This window comes from Cherax quadricarinatus, chromosome 49 (assembly GCF_038502225.1).
Source record: "Cherax quadricarinatus isolate ZL_2023a chromosome 49, ASM3850222v1, whole genome shotgun sequence".
Classification (NCBI taxonomy): domain Eukaryota; kingdom Metazoa; phylum Arthropoda; class Malacostraca; order Decapoda; family Parastacidae; genus Cherax; species Cherax quadricarinatus.
Genome location: NC_091340.1, coordinates 3,115,941 through 3,141,625, shown reverse-complemented (window position 1 = coordinate 3,141,625; position 25,685 = coordinate 3,115,941). Strand labels below are relative to the sequence as shown.

At 50.3% G+C, this 25,685-nt stretch overlaps 1 protein-coding gene across 2 annotated transcripts in view; it reads left to right on the top strand.

Moving 5' to 3' along the window:
• The window catches only part of LOC128696977 (trypsin-1-like), a 185,630-nt gene that overhangs the window by 133,315 nt on the left and 26,630 nt on the right, over window positions 1–25,685 (top strand). The window contains exon 1 of one of the 2 annotated variants that reach the window (XM_070095095.1): window positions 22,347–22,650. The exons of the other annotated variant lie outside the window; for it this stretch is intronic. Coding sequence (XP_069951196.1) covers window positions 22,617–22,650 — 34 coding nt within the window. The 5' untranslated portion in view covers window positions 22,347–22,616. Of the gene's footprint in view, window positions 1–22,346; window positions 22,651–25,685 lie in introns of those variants that run through there. 2 annotated transcript variants of the gene reach the window in all.

Sequence of the window (25,685 nt, the reverse complement as noted above, 5' to 3'; positions counted from 1 at the left end):
CCAACACCTGCAGCGTCTCCAACACCTGCAGCGTCTCCAACACCTGCAGCGTCTCCAACACCTGCAGCGTCTCCAACACCTGCAGCGTCTCCAACACCTGCAGCGTCTCCAACACCTGCAGCGGCTCCAACACCTGCAGCGTCTCCAACACCTGCAGCGTCTCCAACACCTGCAGCGTCTCCAACACCTGCAGCGTCTCCAACACCTGCAGCGTCTCCAACACCTGCAGCGTCTCCAACACCTGCAGCTCTTAAGGAAGTATTTAATACCTATACTTAAGAGTTTCAATGTTTTATTACTGAAGGACAGTTGTCAGGTCACACGGTGGGGTCAGGTCACACGGTGGGGTCAGGTCACACGGTGGGGTCAGGTCACAAGGTGGGCTCAGGTCACACGGTGGGGTCAGGTCACACGGTGGGGTCAGGTCACACGGTGGGGTCAGGTCACACGGTGGGGTCAGGTCACACGGTGGGGTCAGGTCACACGGTGGGCTCAGGTCACAAGGTGGGCTCAGGTCACACGGTGGGGTCAGGTCACACGGTGGGGTCAGGTCACAAGGTGGGCTCAGGTCACACGGTGGGGTCAGGTCACACGGTGGGGTCAGGTCACAAGGTGGGGTCAGGTCACACGGTGGGGTCAGGTCACACGGTGGGGTCAGGTCACACGGTGGGGTCAGGTCACACGGTGGGGTCAGGTCACAAGGTGGGCTCAGGTCACACGGTGGGGTCAGGTCACACGGTGGGGTCAGGTCACAAGGTGGGCTCAGGTCACACGGTGGGCTCAGGTCACACGGTGGGGTCAGGTCACACGGTGGGGTTAGGTCACAAGGTGGGGTCAGGTCACACGGTGGGGTCAGGTCACACGGTGGGGTCAGGTCACACGGTGGGGTCAGGTCACACGGTGGGGTCAGGTCACAAGGTGGGCTCAGGTCACACGGTGGGGTCAGGTCACACGGTGGGGTCAGGTCACAAGGTGGGCTCAGGTCACACGGTGGGGTCAGGTCACACGGTGGGGTCAGGTCACAAGGTGGGGTCAGGTCACACGGTGGGGTCAGGTCACACGGTGGGGTCAGGTCACACGGTGGGGTCAGGTCACACGGTGGGGTCAGGTCACACGGTGGGGTCAGGTCACACGGTGGGGTCAGGTCACAAGGTGGGCTCAGGTCACACGGTGGGGTCAGGTCACACGGTGGGGTCAGGTCACACGGTGGGGTCAGGTCACACGGTGGGGTCAGGTCACACTGTGGGGTCAGGTCACACGGTGGGGCAGGTCACACGGTGGGGTCAGGTCACACGGTGGGGTCAGGTCACACGGGTGGGGGCAGGTCACACGGGTGGGGGCAGGTCACATGGGTGGGGGCAGGTCACATGGGTGGGGGCAGGTCACACGGGTGGGGGCAGGTCACACGGGTGGGGGCAGGTCACACGGTGGGGTCAGGTCACACGGGTGGGGGCAGGTCACATGGGTGGGGGCAGGTCACACGGGTGGGGGCAGGTGACACTGTGGGTAGGACACACGGGTGGAGGCATGGCACACGAGGAGAGGCAAGACACACAGGGAGGGACATGACACACGGGGAGGGGCTTGACACACAGGGAGGGACATGACACACAGGGAGGGACATGACACACGGGGAGTGGCATGACACACGGGGAGTGGCATGACACACGGGGAGTGGCATGACACACGGGGAGGGGTATGACACACGGGAGTGGCAACACACGAGGAGAGGCAAAACACACGGGGAGATGCATTACACACGGGGAGAGGCAAGGCACGCGGGGAGAGGCAAGACACGTGGGGAGGGGCATGACACGCGGGGAGCGGCAAGAGTAGGGCAGAGCTTGAAAATTTAATAGGTTGTGGGTTACATTCTTGCAACAGCTCTTTACAAGAGGAATATTTTCCTAGTATTTACAAGTGTGGGTGTGTCCGGGGAGGCAGGAGTGGGTGTAGTGCAGTGTGGGTGTGTCCAGGGAGGCAGGAGTGGGTGTAGTGTAGTGTGGGTGTGTCCAGGGAGGCAGGAGTGGGTGTAGTGTAGTGTGGGTGTGTCCAGGGAGGCAGGAGTGGGTGTAGTGTAGTGTGGGTGTGTCCAGGGAGGCAGGAGTGGGTGTAGTGTAGTGTGGGTGTGTCCAGGGAGGCAGGAGTGGGTGTAGTGTAGTGTGGGTGTGTCCAGGGAGGCAGGAGTGGGTGTAGTGTAGTGTGGGTGTGTCCAGGGAGGCAGGAGTGGGTGTAGTGTAGTGTGGGTGTGTCCAGGGAGGCAGGAGTGGGTGTAGTGTAGTGTGGGTGTGTCCAGGGAGGCAGGAGTGGGTGTAGTGTAGTGTGGGTGTGTCCAGGGAGGCACGAGTGGGTGTAGTGTAGTGTGGGTGTGTCCAGGGAGACAGGAGTGGGTGTAGTGTAGTGTGGGTATGTCCAGGGAGACAGGAGTGGGTGTAGTGTAGTGTGGGTGGGTCCAGGGTGGCAGGAATGGGTGTAGTGTAGTGTGGGTGTGCCTAGGGAGGCAGGAGTGGGTGTAGTTTAGTGTGGGTGTGCCTAGGGAGGCAGGAGTGGGTGTAGTGTAGTGTGGGTGTGCCTAGGGAGGCAGGAGTGGGTGTAGTGTAGTGTGGGTGTGTCCAGGGAGGCAGGAGTGAGTGTAGTGTAGTGTGGGTGTGTCCGGGGCGGCAGGAGTGGGTGTAGTGTAGTGTGGGTGTGTCCAGGGAGGCAGGAGTGGGTGTAGTGTAGTGTGGGTGTGTCCAGGGAAGCAGAAGTGGGTGTAGTGTAGTGTGGGTGTGTCCAGGGAAGCAGAAGTGGGTGTAGTGTAGTGTGGGTGTGTCCAGGGGGGCAGGAGTGGGTGTAGTGTAGTGTGGGTGTGTCCAGGGAGGAAGGAGTGGGTGTAGTGTAGTGTGGGAGTGTCCAGGGAGGCAGGAGTGGGTGTACTGTAGTGCGGGTGTGTCCAGGGCGGCAGGAGTGGGTGTAGTGTAGTGTGGGTGTGTCCATGGAGGCAGGAGTGGGTGCAGTGTAGTGTGGGTGTGTCCAGGGAGGCAGGAGTGGGTGTAGTGTAGTGTGGGTGTGTCCATGGAGGCAGGAGTGGGTGTAGTGTAGTGTGGGTGTGTCCAGGGAGGCATGAGTGCTTGTATTGTAGTGTGGGTGTGTCCGGAAAAGCAGGAGTGGGTGTAGTGTAGTGTGGGTGTGTCCATGGAGGCAGGAGTGGGTGCAGTGTAGTGTGGGTGTGTCCAGGGAGGCAGGAGTGGGTGTAGTGTAGTGTGGGTGTGTCCATGGAGGCAGGAGTGGGTGTAGTGTAGTGTGGGTGTGTCCAGGGAGGCAGGAGTGGGAGTAGTGTAGTGTGGGTGTGTCCAGGGAGGCAGGAGTGGGTGTAGTGTAGTGTGGGTGTGTCCAGGGAGGGAGGAGTGGGTGTAGTGTAGTGTGGGTGTGTCCAGGGAGGCAAGAGTGGGTGTAGTGTAGTGTGGGTGTGTCCAGGGAGGCAGGAGTGGGTGTAGTGTAGTGTGGGTGTGTCCAGGGAGGCAGGAGTGGGTGTAGTGTAGTGTGGGTGTGTCCAGGGAGGCAGGAGTGGGTGTAGTGTAGTGTGGGTGTGTCCAGGGAGGCAGGAGTGGGTGTAGTGTAGTGTGGGTGTGTCCAGGGACGGAAGAGTGGGTGTAGTGTAGTGTGGGTGTGTCCAGGGAGGCAGGAGTGGGTGTAGTGTAGTGTGGGTGTGTCCAGGGATGCAGGAGTGGGTGTAGTGTAGTGTGGGTGTGTCCAGGGAGGCAGGAGTGGGTGTAGTGTAGTGTGGGTGTGTCCAGGGAGGCAGGAGTGGGTGTAGTGTAGTGTGGGTGTGTCCAGGGAGGCAGGAGTGGGTGTAGTGTAGTGTGGGTGTGTCCAGGGAGGCAGGAGTGGGTGTAGTGTAGTGTGGGTGTGTCCAGGGAGGCAGGAGTGGGTGTAGTGTCAGTGTGGGTGTGTCCGGGGAGGGAGGAGTGGGTGTAGTGTAGTGTGGGTGTGTCCAGGGAGGCAGGAGTGGGTGTAGTGTAGTGTGGGTGTGTCCAGGGAGGCAGGAGTGGGTGTAGTGTAGTGTGGGTGTGTCCAGGGATGCAGGAGTGGGTGTAGTGTAGTGTGGGTGTGTCCAGGGAGGCAGGAGTGGGTGTAGTGTAGTGTGGGTGTGTCCAGGGAGGCAGGAGTGGGTGTAGTGTAGTGTGGGTGTGTCCAGGGAGGCAGGAGTGGGTGTAGTGTTGTGTGGGTGTGTCCAGATAGGCATGAGTGGGTGTATTGTAGTGTGGGTGTGTCCAGGGAGGCAGGAGTGGGTGTAGTGTAGTGTGGGTGTGTCCAGGGAGGCAGGAGTGGGTGTAGTGTAGTGTGGGTGTGTCCAGGGAGGCAGGAGTGGGTGTAGTGTAGTGTGGGTGTGTCCAGGGAGGCAGGAGTGGGTGTAGTGTAGTGTGGGTGTGTCCAGGGAGGCAGGAGTGGGTGTAGTGTCGTGTGGGTGTGTCCAGGGAGGCAGGAGTGGGTGTAGTGCGGGTGTGTCCAGGGAGGCAGGAGTGGGTGTAGTGTAGTGTGGGTGTGTCCAGGGAGGCAGGAGTGGGTGTAGTGTAGTGTGGGTGTGTCCAGGGAGGCAGGAGTGGGTGTAGTGTAGTGTGGGTGTGTCCGGGGAGGCAGGAGTGGGTGTAGTGTAGTGTGGGTGTGTCCAGGGAGGCAGGAGTGGGTGTAGTGTAGTGTGGGTGTGCATAGGGAGGCAGGAGGTGTAGTGTAGTGTGGGTGTGCCTAGGGAGGCAGGAGTGGGTGTAGTGTAGTGCGGGTGTGTCTAGGGAGGCAGGAGTGGGTGTAGTGTTGTGTGGGTGTGTCCGGGAGGCAGGAGTGGGTGTAGTGTAGTGTGGGTGTGTCCGGGGAGGCAGGAGTGGGTGTAGTGTTGTGTGGGTGTGTCCAGGGAGGCAGGAGTGGGTGTAGTGTATTGTGGGTGTGTCCGGGGAGGCAGGAGTGGGTGTAGTGTAGTGTGGGTGTGTCCAGGGAGGCAGGAGTGGGTGTAGTGTAGTGTGGGTGTGTCCAGGGAGGCAGGAGTGGGTGTAGTGTAGTGTGGGTGTGTCCAGGGAGGCAGGAGTGGGTGTAGTGTAGTGTAGTGTGGGTGTGTCCAGGGAGGCAGGAGTGGGTGCAGTGTTGTGTGGGTGTGTTCAGGGAGGCAGGAGTGGGTGTAGTGTTGTGTGGGTGTGTTCAGGGAGGCAGGAGTGGGTGTAGTGTTGTGTGGGTGTGTTCAGGGAGGCAGGAGTGGGTGTAGTGTTGTGTGGGTGTGTTCAGGGAGGCAGGAGTGGGTGTAGTGTAGTGTGGGTGTGTCCAGGGAGAAAGGAGTGGGTGTAGTGTAGTGTGGGTGTGTCCAGGGAGACAGGAGTGGATGTAGTGTAGTGTGGGTGTGTCCAGGGAGAAAGGAGTGGGTGTAGTGTAGTGTGGGTGTGTCCGGAAAGGCAGGAGTGGGTGTAGTGTAGTGTGGGTGTGTCCAGGGAGAAAGGAGTGGGTGTAGTGTAGTGTGGGTGTGTCCAGGGAGACAGGAGTGGGTGTAGTGTAGTGTGAGTGTGTCCAGGGAGAAAGGAGTGGGTGTAGTGTAGTGTGGGTGTGTCCGGAAAGGCAGGAGTGGGTGTAGTGTAGTGTGGGTGTGTCCAGGGAGAAAGGAGTGGGTGTAGTGTAGTGTGGGTGTGTCCAGGGAGACAGGAGTGGGTGTAGTGTAGTGTGGGTGTGTCCGGAAAGGCAGGAGTGGGTGTAGTGTAGTGTGAGTGTGTCCAGGGAGAAAGGAGTGGGTGTAGTGTAGTGTGAGTGTGTCCAGGGAGAAAGGAGTGGGTGTAGTGTAGTGTGGGTGTGTCCAGGGAGGCAGGAGTGGGTGTAGTGTAGTGTGGGTGTGTCCAGGGAGACAGGAGTGGGTGTAGTGTAGTGTGGGTGTGTCCAGGGAGGCAGGAGTGGGTGTAGTGTAGTGTGGGTGTCTCCAGGGAGACAGGAGTGGGTGTAGTGTAGTGTGGGTGTGTCCGGAAAGGCAGGAGTGGGTGTAGTGTAGTGTGGGTGTGTCCAGGGAGACAGGAGTGGGTGTAGTGTAGTGTGAGTGTGTCCAGGGAGACAGGAGTGGGTGTAGTGTAGTGTGGGTGTGTCCAGGGAGACAGGAGTGGGTGTAGTGTAGTGTGAGTGTGTCCAGGGAGACAGGAGTGGGTGTAGTGTAGTGTGAGTGTGTCCAGGGAGAAAGGAGTGGGTGTAGTGTAGTGTGAGTGTGTCCAGGGAGACAGGAGTGGGTGTAGTGTAGTGTGGGTGTGTCCAGGGAGACAGGAGTGGGTGTAGTGTAGTGTGAGTGTGTCCAGGGAGACAGGAGTGGGTGTAGTGTAGTGTGAGTGTGTCCAGGGAGAAAGGAGTGGGTGTAGTGTAGTGTGGGTGTGTCCAGGGAGACAGGAGTGGGTGTAGTGTAGTGTGGGTGTGTCCAGGGAGACAGGAGTGGGTGTAGTGTAGTGTGAGTGTGTCCAGGGAGACAGGAGTGGGTGTAGTGTAGTGTGGGTGTGTCCCGGGAGACAGGAGTGGGTGCAGTGTAGTGTGGGTGTGTCCAGGGAGACAGGAGTGGGTGTAGTGTAGTGTGAGTGTGTCCAGGGAGACAGGAGTGGGTGTAGTGTAGTGTGAGTGTGTCCAGGGAGACAGGAGTGGGTGTAGTGTAGTGTGAGTGTGTCCAGGGAGACAGGAGTGGGTGTAGTGTAGTGTGGGTGTGTCCGGGGAGACAGGAGTGGGTGCAGTGTAGTGTGGGTGTGTCCAGGGAGAAAGGAGTGGGTGTAGTGTAGTGTGAGTGTGTCCAGGGAGGCAGGAGTGGGTGTAGTGTAGTGTGAGTGTGTCCAGGGAGACAGGAGTGGGTGTAGTGTAGTGTGGGTGTGTCCAGGGAGACAGGAGTGGGTGTAGTGTAGTGTGGGTGTGTCCAGGGAGACAGGAGTGGGTGTAGTGTAGTGTGGGTGTGTCCAGGGAGAAAGGAGTGGGTGTAGTGTAGTGTGAGTGTGTCCAGGGAGACAGGAGTGGGTGTAGTGTAGTGTGGGTGTGTCCAGGGAGAAAGGAGTGGGTGTAGTGTAGTGTGAGTGTGTTCAGGGAGACAGGAGTGGGTGTAGTGTAGTGTGGGTGTGTCCAGGGAGAAAGGAGTGGGTGTAGTGTAGTGTGGGTGTGTCCGGAAAGGCAGGAGTGGGTGTAGTGTAGTGTGGGTGTGTCCAGGGAGGCAGGAGTGGGTGTAGTGTAGTGTGGGTGTGTCCAGGGAGAAAGGAGTGGGTGTAGTGTAGTGTGGGTGTGTCCGGAAAGGCAGGAGTGGGTGTAGTGTAGTGTGGGTGTGTCCAGGGAGACAGGAGTGGGTGTAGTGTAGTGTGGGTGTGTCCGGAAAGGCAGGAGTGGGTGTAGTGTAGTGTGGGTGTGTCCAGGGAGGCAGGAGTGGGTGTAGTGTAGTGTGGGTGTGTCCGGAAAGGCAGGAGTGGGTGTAGTGTAGTGTGGGTGTGTCCAGGGAGACAGGAGTGGGTGTAGTGTAGTGTGAGTGTGTCCAGGGAGAAAGGAGTGGGTGTAGTGTAGTGTGGGTGTGTCCAGGGAGACAGGAGTGGGTGTAGTGTAGTGTGGGTGTGTCCGGGGAGACAGGAGTGGGTGTAGTGTAGTGTGAGTGTGTCCAGGGAGACAGGAGTGGGTGTAGTGTAGTGTGGGTGTGTCCAGGGAGAAAGGAGTGGGTGTAGTGTAGTGTGAGTGTGTCCAGGGAGAAAGGAGTGGGTGTAGTGTAGTGTGGGTGTGTCCAGGGAGAAAGGAGTGGGTGTAGTGTAGTGTGAGTGTGTCCAGGGAGGCAGGAGTGGGTGTAGTGTAGTGTGGGTGTGTCCAGGGAGAAAGGAGTGGGTGTAGTGTAGTGTGGGTGTGTCCAGGGAGACAGGAGTGGGTGTAGTGTAGTGTGGGTGTGTCCAGGGAGGCAGGAGTGGGTGTAGTGTAGTGTGGGTGTGTCCAGGGAGGCAGGAGTGGGTGTAGTGTAGTGCGGGTGTGTCCAGGGAGGCAGAAGTGGGTGTAGTGTAGTGTGGGTGTGTCCAGGGAGGCAGGAGTGGGTGTAGTGTAGTGTGGGTGTGTCCAGGGAGGCAGGAGTGGGTGTATTGTAGTGTGGGTGTGTCCGGAAGGCAGGAGTGGGTGTAGTGTAGTGTGGGTGTGTCCAGGGAGACAGGAGTGGGTGTAGTGTAGTGTGAGTGTGTCCGGGGAGACAGGAGTGGGTGCAGTGTAGTGCGGGTGTGTCCGGGGAGGCAGGAGTGGGTGTAGTGTAGTGTGGGTGTGTCCGGGGAGGCAGGAGTGGGTGTAGTGTAGTGTGGGTGTGTCCAGGGAGGCAGGAGTGGGTGTAGTGTAGTGTGGGTGTGTCCGGGGAGGCAGGAGTGGGTGCAGTGTAGTGTGGGTGTGTCCGGGGAGGCAGGAGTGGGTGCAGTGTAGTGTGGGTGTGTCCGGAAAGGCAGGAGTGGGTGTAGTGTAGTGTGGGTGTGTCCGGGGAGGCAGGAGTGGGTGCAGTGTAGTGTGGGTGTGTCCAGGGAGACAGGAGTGGGTGTAGTGTAGTGTGAGTGTGTCCGGGGAGGCAGGAGTGGGTGCAGTGTAGTGTGGGTGTGTCCGGGGAGGCAGGAGTGGGTGTAGTGTAGTGTGGGTGTGTCCGGGGAGGCAGGAGTGGGTGCAGTGTAGTGTGGGTGTGTCCGGAAAGGCAGGAGTGGGTGTAGTGTAGTGTGGGTGTGTCCGGGGAGGCAGGAGTGGGTGCAGTGTAGTGTGGGTGTGTCCGGGGAGGCAGGAGTGGGTGTAGTGTAGTGTGAGTGTGTCCAGGGAGGCAGGAGTGGGTGCAGTGTAGTGTGGGTGTGTCCGGAAAGGCAGGAGTGGGTGTAGTGTAGTGTGGGTGTGTCCAGGGAGACAGGAGTGGGTGTAGTGTAGTGTGGGTGTGTCCAGGGAGGCAGGAGTGGGTGTAGTGTAGTGTGGGTGTCTCCAGGGAGACAGGAGTGGGTGTAGTGTAGTGTGGGTGTGTCCGGGGAGGCAGGAGTGGGTGCAGTGTAGTGTGGGTGTGTCCGGAAAGGCAGGAGTGGGTGTAGTGTAGTGTGGGTGTGTCCGGGGAGGCAGGAGTGGGTGCAGTGTAGTGTGGGTGTGTCCGGGGAGGCAGGAGTGGGTGCAGTGTAGTGTGGGTGTGTCCGGAAAGGCAGGAGTGGGTGTAGTGTAGTGTGGGTGTGTCCAGGGAGACAGGAGTGGGTGTAGTGTAGTGTGAGTGTGTCCGGGGAGGCAGGAGTGGGTGCAGTGTAGTGTGGGTGTGTCCGGATAGGCAGGAGTGGGTGTAGTGTAGTGTGGGTGTGTCCAGGGAGGCAGGAGTGGGTGTAGTGTAGTGTAAGTGTGTCCGGGGAGGCAGGAGTGGGTGCAGTGTAGTGTGGGTGTGTCCGGAAAGGCAGGAGTGGGTGTAGTGTAGTGTGGGTGTGTCCAGGGAGGCAGGAGTGGGTGTAGTGTAGTGTGAGTGTGTCCGGGGAGGCAGGAGTGGGTGTAGTGTAGTGTGGGTGTGTCCAGGGAGGCAGGAGTGGGTGCAGTGTAGTGTGAGTGTGTCCGGGGAGGCAGGAGTGGGTGTAGTGTAGTGTGGGTGTGTCCGGGGAGGCAGGAGTGGGTGTAGTGTAGTGTGGGTGTGTCCGGGGAGGCAGGAGTGGGTGTAGTGTGGTGTGGGTGTGTCCGGGGAACTCACAAACAATAATCACTATCAACTAATCTGATACTATTATGGAATCATGTTACTTAAGTGGCTAATACATCCATACGGTCACCCTGGCGGATGATTGTGAATACTAACCTGGGTGAAGCTGTGTGTCTCCTGAGTCGTCCTAAGCGAGTACAGTACTAATGTTGGGCTATTCTAATTTCCAGTGGCTTACCTGTTTACTCTGTGTATTAAAGAGGTCATAGATTAGATTTAGATTCTGCCATTAAAGTGGCTAGTTTATTGTGCATCCCATATCCACAATGCATGGGACCTCCCATATCCACAATGCATGGGGCATCCCATATCCACAATGCATGGGGCCTCCCATATCCACAATGCATGGGACCTCCCATATCCACAATGCATGGGACCTCCCATATCCACAATGCATGGGACCTCCCATATCCACAATGCATGGGACCTCCCATATCCACAATGCATGGGGCCTCCCATATCCACAATGCATGGGACCTCCCATATCCACAATGCATGGGACCTCCCATATCCACAATGCATAGGACCTCCCATATCCACAATGCATGGGACCTCCCATATCCACAATGCATGGGACCTCCCATATCCACAATGCATGGGACCTCCCATATCCACAATGCATGGGACCTCCCATATCCACAATACATGGGACCTCCCATATCCACAATGCATGGGACCTCCCATATCCACAATGCATGGGACCTTGTAAACACCAACTATGTTCAGTTGAACATTCTTAATCAATTTCTGATTCACTGTCCTATTGATTTTTTATAATATTTGTATTGTAATAATGTTGGTAGAATTACCGACAATATGTAAAGTAAAAGGACACAAGTGCAACTAATGTGGCATTTTATTGTGGCAACGTTTCGCTCTGACAAAGCTCCTGGAGAGCGAAACGTTGCCACAATAAAATGTCACATTAGTTGCACTTGTGTCCTTTTACTTTAAATATTTTTATTGAACCTTTTAAGTACATCACGCAAAGAATGAGAATCTAGCTAGCTCGTGTGATTAACTAAAAAGATTAAGTATAAATGTTATGATCAAGAACAGCGAGATCATGAAACAAAGTTGATTAATAATACACCACTGAACGTAATTGGTGTTTCCAAGGTCCCATGCGCACTATGCTCTGTTTCATACACTGGGCAAACAAGGAAGTCTTTGGAAATTAGACTAGCTGAACATCAGTACTCGATTACGATGTCTCAGAAGTCAAACACAATCTTCAAGCATGTTAGCATTTGCGATCTTCTTCCAGGGTAGTGTATGGTAACACGATTCCATAATGGCACTGAATTAACTGACAGTTATTAGATGCGGTTTTGGACTATCACTTTTCCATATTATTCTGTAACTTTTCTGTAAACCTCGGAGATTCCACTTCTTTCTACCCCACATGGGGAGGTGAGGGGACAGAAGGTGTGGGTGACTAGTGGGTAACCCACTCTCTCCCTCTACAGTGGTATGGGATGATGCTGGCACACTCCTATCTTGCCTCTCAGATAATTTTCCCTTCAAACTATCAGTTGCATTTCTTGCAACATTGTATAGCTCCTGATGAAGCATGAAAGTGCAAAAGATCTTAACATAAAGATTACCATCCTCCTGTGGCTTGCTCTGCCACAGGAGGATGGTAATTGAGTTGTAATAATCAAATGTCAATGAATAAACAGGAGGGTGGACAAGAAGCTCGATCCCTGGTCAGTAAATTCATGGACAGTTGTTTATGATCTTTTTATTTTGCTTTCTGATTTGTATCTTGTTCTTGGTAACAAATGTCGGTGCTAATCTAAGGGGTGATGATGAGCTCCACCCTGGGACAACATAACTCAGTGATGATGAGCTCCTCCCTGGGACAACATGGCTCAGTGATGATGAGCTCCTCCCTGGGACAACATAACTCAGTGATGATGAGCTCCTCCCTGGGACAACATAACTCAGTGATGATGAGCTCCTCCCTGGGACAACATAACTCAGTGATGATGAGCTCCTCCCCGGGACAACATAACTCAGTGATGATGAGCTCCACCCTGGGACAACATGGCTCAGTGATGATGAGCTCCTCCCAGGGACAACATAGCTCAGTGATGATGAGCTCCTCCCTGGGACAACATAACTCAGTGATGATGAGCTCCTCCCTGGGACAACATGGCTCAGTGATGATGAGCTCCTCCCTGGAACAACATGGCTCAGTGATGATGAGCTCCTCCCTGGGACAACATAACTCAGTGATGATGAGCTCCTCCCTGGGACAACATAGCTCAGTGATGATGAGCTCCTCCCAGGGACAACATAGCTCAGTGATGATGAGCTCCTCCCAGGGACAACATAACTCAGTGATGAGCTCCTCCCTGGGACAACATAACTCAGTGATGATGAGCTCCTCCCTGGGACAACATAACTCAGTGATGATGAGCTCCTCCCAGGGACAACATAACTCAGTGATGATGAGCTCCTCCCAGGGACAACATAGCTCAGTGATGATGAGCTCCTCCCTGGGACAACATAGCTCAGTGATGATGAGCTCCTCCCTGGGACAACATAACTCAGTGATGATGAGCTCCTCCCAGGGACAACATAACTCAGTGATGATGAGCTCCTCCCAGGGACAACATAGCTCAGTGATGATGAGCTCCTCCCTGGGACAACATAGCTCAGTGATGATGAGCTCCTCCCTGGGACAACATAGCTCAGTGATGATGAGCTCCTCCCTGGGACAACATAGCTCAGTGATGATGAGCTCCTCCCTGGGACAACATAGCTCAGTGATGATGAGCTCCTCCCTGGGACAACATAGCTCAGTGATGATGAGCTCCTCCCTGGGACAACATAGCTCAGTGATGATGAGCTCCTCCCTGGGACAACATAACTCAGTGATGATGAGCTCCTCCCAGGGACAACATAGCTCAGTGATGATGAGCTCCTCCCAGGGACAACATAGCTCAGTGATGATGAGCTCCTCCCTGGGACAACATAGCTCAGTGATGATGAGCTCCTCCCTGGGACAACATAACTCAGTGATGATGAGCTCCTCCCTGGGACAACATAACTCAGTGATGATGAGCTCCTCCCTGGGACAACATAACTCAGTGATGATGAGCTCCTCCCTGGGACAACATAACTCAGTGATGATGAGCTCCTCCCAGGGACAACATAGCTCAGTGATGATGAGCTCCTCCCTGGGACAACATAACTCAGTGATGATGAGCTCCTCCCTGGGACAACATAACTCAGTGATGATGAGCTCCTCCCAGGGACAACATAGCTCAGTGATGATGAGCTCCTCCCAGGGACAACATAGCTCAGTGATGATGAGCTCCTCCCTGGGACAACATAACTCGGTGATGATGAGCTCCTCCCAGGGACAACATAGCTCAGTGATGATGAGCTCCTCCCAGGGACAACATAGCTCAGTGATGATGAGCTCCTCCCTGGGACAACATAACTCAGTGATGATGAGCTCCTCCCTGGGACAACATAGCTCAGTGATGATGAGCTCCTCCCTGGGACAACATAGCTCAGTGATGATGAGCTCCTCCCTGGGACAACATAGCTCAGTGATGATGAGCTCCTCCCTGGGACAACATAACTCAGTGATGATGAGCTCCTCCCAGGGACAACATAGCTCAGTGATGATGAGCTCCTCCCAGGGACAACATAGCTCAGTGATGATGAGCTCCTCCCTGGGACAACATAGCTCAGTGATGATGAGCTCCTCCCTGGGACAACATAACTCAGTGATGATGAGCTCCTCCCAGGGACAACATAACTCAGTGATGATGAGCTCCTCCCTGGGACAACATAACTCAGTGATGATGAGCTCCTCCCTGGGACAACATAACTCGGTGATGATGAGCTCCTCCCAGGGACAACATAGCTCAGTGATGATGAGCTCCTCCCTGGGACAACATAACTCAGTGATGATGAGCTCCTCCCTGGGACAACATAACTCAGTGATGATGAGCTCCTCCCAGGGACAACATAGCTCAGTGATGATGAGCTCCTCCCAGGGACAACATAGCTCAGTGATGATGAGCTCCTCCCTGGGACAACATAACTCGGTGATGATGAGCTCCTCCCAGGGACAACATAGCTCAGTGATGATGAGCTCCTCCCAGGGACAACATAGCTCAGTGATGATGAGCTCCTCCCTGGGACAACATAACTCGGTGATGATGAGCTCCTCCCAGGGACAACATAGCTCAGTGATGATGAGCTCCTCCCTGGGACAACATAACTCAGTGATGATGAGCTCCTCCCTGGGACAACATAACTCAGTGATGATGAGCTCCTCCCAGGGACAACATAGCTCAGTGATGATGAGCTCCTCCCAGGGACAACATAGCTCAGTGATGATGAGCTCCTCCCTGGGACAACATAGCTCAGTGATGATGAGCTCCTCCCTGGGACAACATAACTCGGTGATGATGAGTTCCTCCCAGGGACAACATAACTCAGTGATGATGAGCTCCTCCCTGGGACAACATAGCTCAGTGATGATGAGCTCCTCCCTGGGACAACATAACTCAGTGATGATGAGCTCCTCCCTGGAACAACATAACTCAGTGATGATGAGCTCCTCCCTGGGACAACATAACTCAGTGATGATGAGCTCCTCCCTGGGACAACATAACTCAGTGATGATGAGCTCCTCCCTGGGACAACATAACTCAGTGATGATGAGCTCCTCCCTGGGACAACATAACTCAGTGATGATGAGCTCCTCCCTGGAACAACATAACTCAGTGATGATGAGCTCCTCCCTGGGACAACATAGCTCAGTGATGATGAGCTCCTCCCTGGGACAACATAACTCAGTGATGATGAGCTCCTCCCTGGGACAACATAGCTCAGTGATGATGAGCTCCTCCCTGGGACAACATAGCTCAGTGATGATGAGCTCCTCCCTGGGACAACATAACTCAGTGATGATGAGCTCCTCCCTGGGACAACATAACTCAGTGATGATGAGCTCCTCCCTGGAACAACATAGCTCAGTGATGATGAGCTCCTCCCTGGGACAACATAGCTCAGTGATGATGAGCTCCTCCCTGGGACAACATAGCTCAGTGATGATGAGCTCCTCCCTGGGACAACATAGCTCAGTGATGATGAGCTCCTCCCTGGGACAACATAGCTCAGTGATGATGAGCTCCTCCCTGGGACAACATAGCTCAGTGATGATGAGCTCCTGCCTGGGACAACATAACTCAGTGATGATGAGCTCCTCCCTGGGACAACATAGCTCGGTGATGATGAGCTCCTCCCTGGGACAACATAGCTCAGTGATGATGAGCTCCTCCCTGGGACAACATAGCTCAGTGATGATGAGCTCCTCCCTGGGACAACATAACTCAGTGATGATGAGCTCCTCCCTGGGACAACATAACTCAGTGATGATGAGCTCCTCCCAGGGACAACATAGCTCAGTGATGATGAGCTCCTCCCTGGGACAACATAGCTCAGTGATGATGAGCTCCTCCCTGGAACAACATAACTCAGTGATGATGAGCTCCTCCCTGGGACAACATAACTCAGTGATGATGAGCTCCTCCCTGGGACAACATAGATCAGTGATGAGCTCCTCCCTGGGACAACATAGCTCAGTGATGAGCTCCTCCCTGGGACAACATAACTCAGTGATGATGAGCTCCTCCCTGGGACAACATAGATCAGTGATGAGCTCCTCCCTGGGACAACATAGCTCAGTGATGAGCTCCTCCCTGGGACAACATAAATAAGTGATGATGAGCTCCTCCCTGGAACAACGTAACTCAGTGATGATGAGCTCCTCCCTGGGACAACATAACTCAGTGATGATGAGCTCCTCCCTGGGACAACATGACTCAGTGATGATGAGCTCCTCCCTGGGACAACATGACTCAGTGATGATGAGCTCCTCCCTGGGACAACATAACTCAGTGATGATGAGCTCCTCCCTGGGACAACATAAATAAGTGATGATGAGCTCCTCCCTGGAACAACGTAACTCAGTGATGATGAGCTCCTCCCTGGGACAACATAGCTCAGTGATGAGCTCCTCCCTGGGACAACATAAATAAGTGATGATGAGCTCCTCCCTGGAACAACGTAACTCAGTGATGATGAGCTCCTCCCTGGGACAACATAACTCAGTGATGATGAGCTCCTCCCTAGGACAACATGACTCATACCACTTCTCTAGTTTACCTCTGAGATTTTTCCCATTTCATTTATCATTTTTCTCATTGGAAAGCTGCTGACGAAGGGTTGGTGAGAATGCAGAAAGCCTTGAGCTGCTACATTCATCCTTTTGTGCAACTTGTTTTGCAATTTTTGAAATGCTTATTTGCAGTTGTTCGCATCATGAATGCAACTCACCAACACTTTTCCCAATTGCCTCGTCTGTTCCTTCCTCTTCTTTGGCTGTTACCTCCTACAAACGTGTTTTCCTTAAAACTCATAAAGCTTCATTTAAAATAATGTTTTTACACAGGTGTGTTAATGAAGAGGCTTTGCCGGTATCACAACTACACAGAAGGTTGGTGTCAGTCTCGCCACAACTATACAGAAGGTTGGTGTCAGTCTCGCCACAACTACACAGAAGGTTGGTGTCAGTCTCGCCACAACTACACAGAAGGTTGGTGTCAGTCTCGCCACAACTACACAGAAGGTTGGTGTCAGTCTCGCCACAACTACACAGAAGGTTGGTGTCAGGCTCGCTCGCCACAACACAGAAGGTTGGTGTCAGTCTCGCCACAACTACACAGAAGGTTGGTGTCAGTCTCGCCACAACTACACAGAAGGTTGGTGTCAGTCTCGCCACAACTACACAGAAGGTTGGTGTCAGTCTCGCCACAACTACACAGAAGGTTGGTGTCAGTCTCGCCACAACTATACAGAAGGTTGGTGTCAGTCTCGCCACAACTACACAGAAGGTTGGTGTCAGTCTCGCCACAACTACACAGAAGGTTGGTGTCAGTCTCGCCACAACTACACAGAAGATTAGTGTCAGTCTCGCCACAACTACACAGAAGGTTGGTGTCAGTCTCGCCACAACTACACAGAAGGTTGGTGTCGGTCTCGCCACAACTACACAGAAGGTTGGTGTCAGTCTCGCCACAACTACACAGAAGGTTGGTGTCAGTCTCGCCACAACTACACAGAAGGTTGGTGTCAGTCTCGCCACAACTACACAGAAGGTTGGTGTACACAGAAGGTTGGTGTCAGTCTCGCCACAACTACACAGAAGGTTGGTGTCAGTCTCGCCACAACTATACAGAAGGTTGGTGTCAGTCTCGCCACAACTACACAGAAGGTTGGTGTCAGTCTCGCCACAACTACACAGAAGGTTGGTGTCAGTCTCGCCACAACTACACAGAAGGTTGGTGTCAGTCTCGCCACAACTACACAGAAGGTTGGTGTCAGTCTCGCCACAACTATACAGAAGGTTGGTGTCAGTCTCGCCACAACTACACAGAAGGTTGGTGTCAGTCTCGCCACAACTACACAGAAGGTTGGTGTCAGTCTCGCCACAACTACACAGAAGGTTGGTGTCAGTCTCGCCACAACTCTGATCAGCAACAGTTCGTGCTCTTTGAAAACATTGATTTGTTAAGCCACGAGTGATGGATGTTTTACATTGACATGAAAAGGTGAGAAGAATATATTCAACATTGTAATACATATGAGCTGGAATGATTATCTGCTCTATTATATTTATGGCCAATTACGAATTATGAGGCGTAATGCGGAACATATATTTGCTCGGATAATTAATAACTTTATAACACACAGAGGACAATCCTAGCATGCTAACCCAGATTTTGTTATATATTTTTCTTGTAGAGAATTAAGGAATGACTAACAGGCTGCTTTAAGCTGTGGGTTAAATTTTGCACTGACGAGGCGACAATTTGATTATGAATTTGGCCCAGTCATTTTCTAATATAGAAAAGTATGATTATTAAACTTAAGAAGATTTCATTATCTGCAAAGGAATGGTACATAGCGCGCTGCTCCAGTCAGTATCTAGGCTCAACAACGGGATGGCGATGGGAAATCCCCTCTCTCCAGTATTAATAATAATCTTTATGCGGAGGTTTTTTTTAATACCAAACTATGAAAAGAAGTGTTGCCTGGTGAGACAATTTGGTTTAGGTCTGTAGATGATGTTTTTGTTTCTTGGTAAAGTCTTGATGACCTGCCTCACTTTTTACAATTCACCGTCTAACTTGAAAGTGATATGTTCCCGTTTATAAATGTTTTGATTTGCAGAATAGACAGAAGTTTTAAACTTATAGCATATAGGAAGCTCACCAATGTGTGCTTATATATTCATTATTATTCTATCAATCATGTAAACGTTCAGAAGAGTGTTTTTTTAATAATATTTTTTGAGGGCTTTGCATATTTGCGACCCAGAGGTTTAACAAGACAGTCACAGAAATTATCTATCTTGCTTCCACGCTACAATATTCAAGGAATGTTGTTCAGAGGGTAATAACAGTGGCTAATAAGACTTTCTATAGGAATAAATCTAAAGTTTCGTCCACCGGAATGATCTGCTCGTCTTTCTACTCTTAATGAAAATTTAGCTCGATTACCAAAAGATATTAAACTACTTCCCAAGGTTTTACCAGACTTAATATAAGAACTGTGTTCAAGAATACCACAGCTGTTAAGTACGTATTAATTATGAGATCATCTGTTAATACAGTTGTCACATGTCATGCTCTGCATGACACGTACTCTGCATGACACGTACTCTGCATGACACGTACTCTGCATGACACGTGACAAGTTTCTCTGCATGACACGTGACAAGTTTCATGTGGGACTAACAAGAAAACCATTAGAACTTGCAGGTTTACGCGAAACCACTACTCAGTTCGGACACTGCAGGGAGCAAATGCTATAAATAATCACATTAAAGCATGTAATCACCCGGCTAAATGATCAGGAACAAAGTGACAGACATACTGACTTATGGAATAAACTGACAGGATATTCTGACTTTAGGATATGTTGATAAGATACGACAGCTTTGGAAAATTTCGACTGATTCCAGACCAGTAAACATTAGCTGACGTAAAATCATTATCCGAGGCTCACTGTAAATGAAAATTTAAATAGTTTTTTTCACACCTCGTGTTTGTAAGTTCGTTAGTAAAACGGTGGACTCATTCCAGTCCCTCAGACTAATGTATCTCTCTAAGTATAAATAATAAGTTTACTTAGGTACATGTTAGAGGAGGACTGGCCATACGGGCATTTTGGGCAATACTCGGTGGGCCACTGGGCTGGGTAAAAACAAAATGGAAAAAAATGTCACGAAAAACTGAAGTCACAGCCGCTACACATAGATTGAAACGAAAATGGAAGGCGCCATAGTTGAGCAGTGACAACACTTCTCTGACCCTCAACAGCTAATGATCAGACCTGGTAGGTGACGGATGCTCGGGCTGGGTTTAGGATAACCCCAAAAAAAAGTCAGACAAAGGGACTTATTTCACTGTTATGTTTATGTGACTATTCTTGAGTAAATAATTCAGTACTTTTGTTACTAGATATATTTTTAATAATTGGTTACTACTCAAATTTACTTTTAAGACAGCAGGTAACTAGACCCATTATTACCCTAGACGCTACTTGTCCTCAACAGTTTACTCTTAAATACAGTAGTAATTTGCTACTTTCAAAATACTACTAAAATATTGGTGCGGACGTTCCATACTGGGGAAATAGAAGGTAGGACCCATAACAATGTTAGCGGTGCCTGCGGTAAGAGGTCATGTCCAGTGAGAACTGCTGCACAGGAAATGCCAGGCATCATCTTCCCCAGTCAGTTATTATTATAATAAAAAAAGAAGCGCTAAACCACAAGGGTTATACAGCGCTGCAGGGCAGGGAAGGATGTAAGGGTATTGGGGAGGAAGAGGGATGATTATTAGGTCATGGAGAACAGCGAGGCAGTGGATAGTGCTGGGGTAGAGGATAGCAAGATACTCAGCCAGTACCTGCTATACTCCTTACAATAAGACCTCTCCTCTGCTCTCACCCTAACATCACCCCAGGGGTCATATAAGAGCACACTGAACGTAACAGTGGGGGGCATTATAATAGGCCTATTGGCTCGTTCTGGGCAGGTCTTACTCACACCCAACCATTCCCACTTATGTACCTATCTAACCTATTTTTTAAGCTACGTAAAGTACTCACTTCTATGATTCTACTTGGCATTTTTTTTCCTCATCCACAACTCTATTGCCAAAATATTGTTAACCTACATCCTGCCTACATCTAAATTTATTCAGCATGAAGAAGGTCATACGAGTTCTGTCCTTTTTTATTTATATTCCTTATATTTACATATTTTTCCATTTGTACACTTAATATAAGCTAAGATTTATTGAGATTTTTAGCCCGGGGAAAAGTTAGCCGCCCAGGATAGCCCAGGAAAGTCAATGTGTTATCGAGAAGATCAAATTTTCTTCGAATTTTAACCCCGGAGGGTTAGCCACCCAGGATAACCCAAGAAAGTCAGTGCGTCATCGAGGACTGTTTAACTTATTTCCATTGTGGTCCTTCAGTACTGTCCCCCCAGGATGCTACCCACACCAATTGACTAACACCCAGGTACTTGCTTGCTAGGTGAACAGGGACAGCAGGTGTTTACCTGGAGTTTACCTGGAGAGAGTTCCGGGGGTCAACGCCCCCGCGGCCCGGTCTGTGACCAGGCCTCCTGGTGGATCAGAGCCTGATCAACCAGGCTGTTACTGTTGGCTGCACGCAAACCAAAGTACGAGCCACAGCCCGGCTGGTCAGGAACCGACTTTAGGTGCTTGTCCAGTGCCAGCTTGAAGACTGCCAAGGGTCTGTTGGTAATCCCCCTTATGTATGTTGGGAGGCAGTTGAACAGTCTCGGGCCCCTGACACTTATTGTATGGTCTCTTAACGTGCTAGTGACACCCCTGCTTTTCATTGGGGGAATGTTGCATCGTCTGCAGAGTCTTTTGCTTTCGTAGTGAGTGATTTTCGTGTGCAAGTTCGGTACTAGTCCCTCTAGGATTTTCCAGGTGTATATAATCATGTATCTCTCCCGCCTGCGTTCCAGGGAATACAGGTTCAGGAACCTCAAGCGCTCCCAGTAATTGAGGTGTTTTATCTCCGTTATGCGCGCCGTGAAGGTTCTCTGTACATTTTCTAGGTCAGCAATTTCACCTGCCTTGAAAGGTGCTGTTAGTGTGCAGCAATATTCCAGCCTAGATAGAACAAGTGACCTGAAGAGTGTCATCATGGGCTTGGCATCCCTAGTTTTGAAGGTTCTCATTTTCCATCCTGTCATTTTTCTAGCAGATGCGATTGATACAATGTTATGGTCCTTGAAGGTGAGATCCTCCGACATGATCACTCCCAGGTCTTTGACGTTGGTGTTTCGCTCTATTTTGTGACCAGAATTTGTTTTGTACTCTGATGAAGATTTAATTTCCTCGTGTTTACCATATCTGAGTAATTGAAATTTCTCATCGTTAAACTTCATATTGTTTTCTGCAGCCCACTGAAAGATTTAGTTGATGTCCGCCTGGAGCCTTGCAGTGTCTGCAATGGAAGACACTGTCATGCAGATTCGGGTGTCATCTGCAAAGGAAGACACGGTGCTGTGGCTGACATCCTTGTCTATGTCAGATATGAGGATGAGGAACAAGATGGGAGCAAGTACTGTGCCTTGTGGAACAGAGCTTTTCACCGTAGCTGCCTCGGACTTTACTCTGTTGACGACTACTCTGTGTTCTGTTAGTGAGGAAATTATAGATCCATCGACCGACTTTTCCCGTTATTCCTTTAGCACGCATTTTGTGCGCTATTACGCCATGGTCACACTTGTCGAAGGCTTTTGCAAAGTCTGTATATATTACATCTGCATTCTGTTTGTCTTCTAATGCATCTAGGACCTTGTCGTAGTGATCCAATAGTTGAGACAGACAGGAGCGACCTGTTCTAAACCCATGTTGCCCTGGGTTGTGTAACTGATGGGTTTCTAGATGGGTGGTGATCTTGCTTCTTAGGACTCTTTCAAAGATTTTTATGATATGGGATGTTAGTGCTATTGGTCTGTAGTTCTTTGCTGTTGCTTTACTGCCCCCTTTGTGGAGTGGGGCTATGTAACTGTGGGACGACCCCCGTGTCCATGCTCCCTCTCCATAGGAAACACACTCAACGTTTCCATCCATGCCGGGGATTGAACAACGGACACTCAGTGTGTGAGGAGAGTGCCTTGCCAGGTCAACGCAAATTCAGTGCCTTCAATCTATCTTCAAAGAAAAACCGAGGATTAACTTTGACAACCTTTTCTGCATATTTATATTTATTCTACAACATTGAAATTTGAAGACCAGAAATAAGCTGCATAATGTACATGGCACCTTACCAGTGATACATAGTTAGTTTTTTTAAATGAAGCCAAGAAATCTATTAGCTTAATTGCGAATACTTACGCATTAAAACATGTAAATTCTACGATGACAGAGACAACAAATTATAAAAAGTCGCCTATCCCCTTAAAATTCCTTAGCGTACCCCAAGCAATAAGCGTACTCCAGTTTGGGAACCTGTCTTGCAGGGATGAGCTGGCAACTCTGTCTCAGATCTTGAGACGAGATAATATAAGAGAGCCAGGAATGAGGATCACTTGTATGGTAGGAGAGGTGGAAGTTACTAGGAACATACCACCTTGTCTTCCACACATACACTGTGTGCACCCATCCTAGGCTGTAGAGTTCAGCGACACCATCCTCTCCCCAGCCCCCGACCAGACACACACAGCCTGTACACACTGTCTGTGGTCTCCCACGACACACCGTCCTGTCTTCAGTACACACTGCTCGCACCACTGCTACCTGTAGTGCCCCGCGACTCTACTGGAGTGTTAGTGTGAGCGTCGCGTACAACTCCGAAGATGTGGTTCCTTCAACTGTGCCTCGTCGCTGGAGGTGAGTCTTGGCTTCTTATTTAACAACAATGATCGTGGAAAACAGTAGACATACAATTTTTATCATGACACCGTTTATCTCTGAGAAGAAATTTATCAAATCAATGATTCTTTTCTTCGCTTCTGTCGGCAGTACGTCTCTATCCAACAATAATCATGTTAACACAATAAATTGATTATACTAGCGACTGTTGTTGACTCACCGTAGGTAAACGCTCAAATTTACCTTCACTTCTAACAGTTATACACCGAGGGATGTATATCTCTCATTGTATATATGCTGAAAATTTAATCAATATTTAAAGAATAAAAGTGTTAGTGACTGTAGTGTACAGATAACATGTACACTTTAATCACTTTCGTTTAGTTGGTAGGCTTTAAACCGAATATAACGAACCAGTTGACCATAGTGAAGTGACACTTGTGTTCTTTATTTCATATTTTTTACTAACGCATGAAGAGTGTGGAACCTTTCCATGATCTGTTGTTATTTACCTTCAGAGGCTGCATGTGCAACAGGGTTACAGAGGTAACAATAAGGTTTTATCAATCTTCGATGGTATTTTAAAGATTTAAGTAATTATTTACTTACATCATTAAAAATAACAATTATTTCATATATATTCCAATATCATCTTATTACTAACCATCCACTCATAATGTAAATACAATATGAAAAAAAATATTACCATTAAACCTTGGTCACTTGCTAGGTTAGAATCTCAGCAGATAAAATGCTCATTTATCTTGCCTGTGCAAAGTGTAGATGCAATCTCAAGACTTCATATATCTGCTCTATGGCAGATGTGTGGCAAGTCGCACATTTTGTGCAAAAGTCGTGTAGTTTTTGGCTACTGACACTGATGCAACGATCTTGTTTTCATTCCAGTGTATAACTTACATAGCTTGATCAAGTTTTAACCAGAGGAAGACGTAGTCTATGATAAATTTTCTCTGTACCAAACTATGAAGTTTATTTCAAAACTTCAACAAAACATTGGGTTCCAGGACGGCTGCCCCCAACTTATGTCCTTTGACCAAACTTCAAAGAAGCTTTAGTTCTGACCACCACCCTAGGCCTACAGACGGCTGTTGAAAATGAAGATATTTAACACTTCATTGCTTAGATATTAGTTCAAGGTATACACCCTGATACAGGTCTTTGTCAGAAGATGACACGGTCAGAATTGCTGGCACTTTGGCAGGGGCACAGCAAGACTGTCTCTAAGGACACGTGAAGATGGGTTACCGATGTTCTTGTGGTGGGCAGTGGAAGCATAGATCGCTGGACTCGGTGTGATTCTAACATTTCAACATGAATGAAGATTATAAACAAGGGCAGGTCACATGCAGTAAGTCAAGTATAGCTAAAAGGTTACTAGGAGTACCTGGGTCAGTAGCAAGAACAAGTCTAGTGTGATAGCAAATAACATCAGATCAAAGGGACTTGAAACATCAGGTCTTCACTTGAAGTAGTTGAGGTACAGCTACTGAATCACTTAAGTGTATTGAGGTAAAGGATGCAGAGGTTATGGAATACTGTGAATACGGAAGCACATATATTTTAATTTTCTACTTGTAAAGATGATTTATTACTTTGATGAAATTATGCTAATAAATGCTATGTGTAATCGAAAAGTCACCCTGAAAGGGAGAATAAACTCTCAAGTTATTAAGCTAGTTATTAGGAGAATGACCCTGTGTTTGATATGACGAATCGCAAGGAAATGTTTGCTTAAATTATGGTAAAAATGAAGCCGGCATAGGCTGGTAACCTTGAGCTTTTCTATAGGGAGAGGAAGAACAGTGAGGGAGGTGAGTGAACAGTGCTGAGGAAGGAGGGAGAGGAAGAGCAGTGAGGGAGGTGAGTGAACAGTGCTGAGGAAGGAGGGAAAGAAAGAGCAGTGAGGGAGGTGGGTGAACAGTGTTGAGGAAGGATATATAGTGTCAGTGACCAGTCTCAAGATAACATAAGGGTTAGTTGGTAGTCACTCCTAGAAACAAGGTTTTTGCTTCTGCTGTGGTAGTCATCGTGCAGAACACTGAGTTGCACCTGCCATGTTGAAATTGAGAGCTAGGAGCTTGTCCCTTATATTACTGCCAAGAGTTTGTAACTTTTATCTGGACCTTGCTATGCTGTAGTCCTAGGTTAGGAGTTTGTATCTTGTCCCTACTGTGTTGTAGTCCTGGGTTAGAAACGCGTGTATCTTGTACCAGCTATGTTGTAGTCCTGGACCAGGGACTTGTATCTTGTACTAGCTATGTTGTAGTCCTGGACCAGGGACTTGTATCTTGTACCAGCTATGTTGTAGTCCTGGACCAGGGACTTGTATCTTGTACCAGCTATGTTGTAGTCCTGGACCAGGAGCATTTATCTATCTCTGCTATGTTGTAGCACCGCACCTCAACACTCCCTGTCTCAGCTCCCTACCATAAAGCTCTCTACCTCAAAGCTGCTTACTTCAAAGCTCCCTACCTCGAAACTATCTCAGCTCCTTAGTACTATGACATGGTCCTGGATGTACTGCAGAACAGACAGAATGCAGGTACTGACTTTAGGTGCCTCTCCAGCGCCTTCTTGAAGACAGCCAGGGGTCTATTTGTAATCCCCCTTATGTATGCTGGGAGGCAATTGAACAGTCTTGGGCCCCTGACACTTACTGTACTTGTGGATCCTCTGCTTCTCTTTGAGGGAATGTTGCATTTCCTGCCGAGTCTTTTGCAGGGAGTAATTTTCATGTGCAAGTTTGGTACTAATCCCCCTAGGATTTTCCAAGTGTATTATCATCCATCTTTCTCGCCTGCGTTCCAGGGAATACAAATCAAGGGACTTCAACGGTTCCCAGTAATTTAGGAGCTCTATTGTATTTATGCATGCCATAAAAGTTCCCTATACATTCTCCAGGTCAGCAGTGTCGCCTGCCTTGAATGGGGCAATTAGTGTGCAGCAGTATTCCAGCCTAAAGAGAACAAGCGATTTGAAGAGAATCATCATGGGCTTTGCGTCCCTAGTTTTGAAGGTTTTTATTATCCATC